Here is a 2,866-nt window from a genome sequence, read left to right on the forward strand (position 1 = left end):
AATGACAGTGGAGATATGTTTAGGGATTACTGTGGCACCAACCATTGGGGGTGCTGGGGAGAGAATATTTTGACTGGAATAAGCTTAATGAAAGCGATGTATGCTGCAATTCAGCGCAACTATTATAAAGCAAGAAAAGCACCATCACTGCCTTCTCCCAAGTCTTTAAGACAGATCGACATGGCAGACTATTAAAGAAACAAGATTTTACCAATACATAGCATTCAATTTTTCCCCACAAAGTATCTCATGCTCTCATTTTAAAAACATTTTTTTATTAAAGAACATACACAGTATTGAAAGCTTAGAGTTATTTAAGAATCAGTTATGTCTTCAAACTGCCAGTATGTTTCCAATAACTTTCTTATGTATCTTGAATACTGTGTATGTTCAACATGCCTTAAATCTTCCCGTAGCTGGTACAACTTTTCAATGTAAACATAATTCTTCTTGGGTTTTCCTCAAGATTTTCCTGGTCTTTTTTCTGTGTCCCCTTTTTTTGTTTATGGAAGTTGTATCGCTTGGCCATCGCTACAAGATCTTCTGGGACACTCTGATTTGCTCTTTTCAGAATTTGAATCAATTCATTGGCAATCTTTGAATTATCTTGAGTGATAAGGGAAATTGACGTTCCAGTCTTTCCTGCTCGTCCAGTACGTCCTACTCTGTGGATATATTCTTCAATGTTTTGTGGGAAATCATAATTATATACGTGTGTGATATCGTTAACATCAAGTCCTCGGGATACTAAATCAGTTGTAATCAATATCTTCACTTTTCCACTTTTAAAGTCTTCTAATGCTTCCTCTCGATCACATAGCTCTCTGTCACCATGTAGTGATTGCACAGGGAGGCCTTGGATACCAAAATCACTTGATAAGTCATCAACAACAAGTTTTCGGTTGACAAACACTATGACTTTGTCTTTTGGTGACATATTCTCTAGGAATTCTTGGATAAGAGCTCGTTTTTCTGCTTCTGTGGTAACGATTATATTTTGCTTCACTGTGTTTACAGCAACTAGATCCAGAGTGCCAACATAAACAATCATAGGCTCTTTCAAATAAGACTGTGCAAGTCTACGGACAGAATCTGGCCAAGTTGCACTTGTCATAACAGTCTGCCGATCTGGGCGCACATCTAACAAAATTTTCTTAATCTGGTGCTCAAGCCCCAGATGTAGCATTTTATCTGCCTCATCTAAGACCAAGTAGGTTATGCTTCGTAGGTCAACAAACTTATTCATTTGCAGGTCATTCAGTCTTCCAGGAGTTGCAATAATGATATCTACACTTTTGGTAATGCCTTGAATTTGTCCTTCTCTATTTCTACCACCATGTATACAAATACTTTTCAGACCTTTATATGAATATTTAGAACATTCAGCTTCCACCTGAAGAGCTAATTCTCTGGTGGGAGTGAGGACTAGCATGCCAGGTCCATTCCTTTGTTCTCTAGATATCGGTTGACCATCAAGATGAATAAACCCAGGCATTAAGTAGGACAATGTTTTGCCTGTGCCAGTTTGGGCAACTCCTATAAGATCTACTCCTTTTAAGGCAATGGGCCATGCCTGTGCCTGAATTGGTGTTGGTTTTTGAAAACCCGCCCTTGTTATGCTTTTCATAAGTTCTGTGTACGGACGGAAAGCGTCCTCAAATTCACAAGCTGGATTAGGGATGGGACGCTTCTCACCATCTTTCAAGTCATCACACATTACGTTGTAATTTTCTTTCCTCCACTTGTCTACCTGTTCTTTAGACATGGAGCTTGTAGCTTTGGATTCTGTGTAAAAGTCTTTCTTAATTGGTGGTAAATCTGCCCACTTTCTTTTTTCCCACGCCACGGCTTCTGCCTTAATACGATCCAAATCCATCAATGGCGGAGCTTCTCTGACAACGTTAACTGTGCTTACGTCTCTCCCAACAGGAGGTTGGGACGCAGCATTATCCACATCCGATTCTGAACGGTACCTTTCTTGTCTTTTAATAAGAGTATCTATAGCTGCCTTGGCCTTTGCTTTCATATCTTTGCTGCCAAAAATTTTCACTACTGCTTCGCAATCCCCCTTTTTAATCTGTATTTTAGTGTTTGTCGAACGCTGTAGGTCTTTTATTTTTGACCCACCACGACCAATGACTGAGCCAACCAGGTGGTTCTCCAGTCTAAAGCAGAGTGGTGGTTCATGGGAGCCTGCGGCTCTAGGACCCAAACCGCCTGAGGGGCCATTCCAACTGCTGCCTCTGCCACCTCTGTCATCGCAGCTGGCCCCAGGAGCTCCTGGACTACGCTCTGCCCTCTTCCAGTCCGGGACCCGGGACATTGTAGGGTAGAGGTAGTGTCGGTGCCAGCTTCTGGCCTACATACGGTCAGGAGATGCGAGAAGGTCTGGTCTGCAGCCTCCCACTCTGCAGGCTTTGAAGCGGCTGTTACCTAAGCAACCAGTGTTTGAGGCTGCAGAGGGGAGGGGCGTTGAATGCCTGACCAATCACGGGGCCGGGACTAGTGTGATGTAAGCAGGTGGCTGTGACGTACATTTAAAGAGGCACTCCCTCTCAGGGGCTGACCCTGCCAGCAATTACAGGACCCTGAGAGAGCGCCTTCCTAACTTTTGTGACCTGAGTGTCCAGCTCACTCTCACTCTCGTCATGATAGTTCTGGCTCAGCTTGGGGGCAACCTTGAAGCAGGCCTTAAATTTGTACACATTGAACTTTTTATAGGCCCATTATTTCCATAGGAGAAAAAAATAGAGTTCTAAAAAATTAACTTATTTGTTTGTATACTTGTGTGTTTATGTGTTTATTTGTTTTGGTAAATTTCTTTTGGAGTATCAACAATACTTGGTCTAGAGGAATTCATCACTCC

The 2,866-nt window shown here is 42.4% G+C and overlaps 1 protein-coding gene across 1 annotated transcript; it reads right to left on the reverse strand.

Moving 5' to 3' along the window:
- Positions 1 to 484: 484 nt before the first annotated feature.
- LOC134366560 (probable ATP-dependent RNA helicase DDX53) lies at positions 485 to 2,323 on the reverse strand (the record flags this gene model as incomplete). The annotated part of the gene is made up of 1 exon (XM_063082927.1): positions 485 to 2,323. A coding segment is annotated over exon 1 (1,839 nt), but the record flags the coding sequence as incomplete, so codon positions are not given.
- Between the last annotated feature and the right edge of the window lie 543 nt (positions 2,324 to 2,866).

The sequence above is a fragment of the Cynocephalus volans genome, chromosome X (genome assembly GCF_027409185.1).
Source record: "Cynocephalus volans isolate mCynVol1 chromosome X, mCynVol1.pri, whole genome shotgun sequence".
In the NCBI taxonomy this organism is placed as follows: domain Eukaryota; kingdom Metazoa; phylum Chordata; class Mammalia; order Dermoptera; family Cynocephalidae; genus Cynocephalus; species Cynocephalus volans.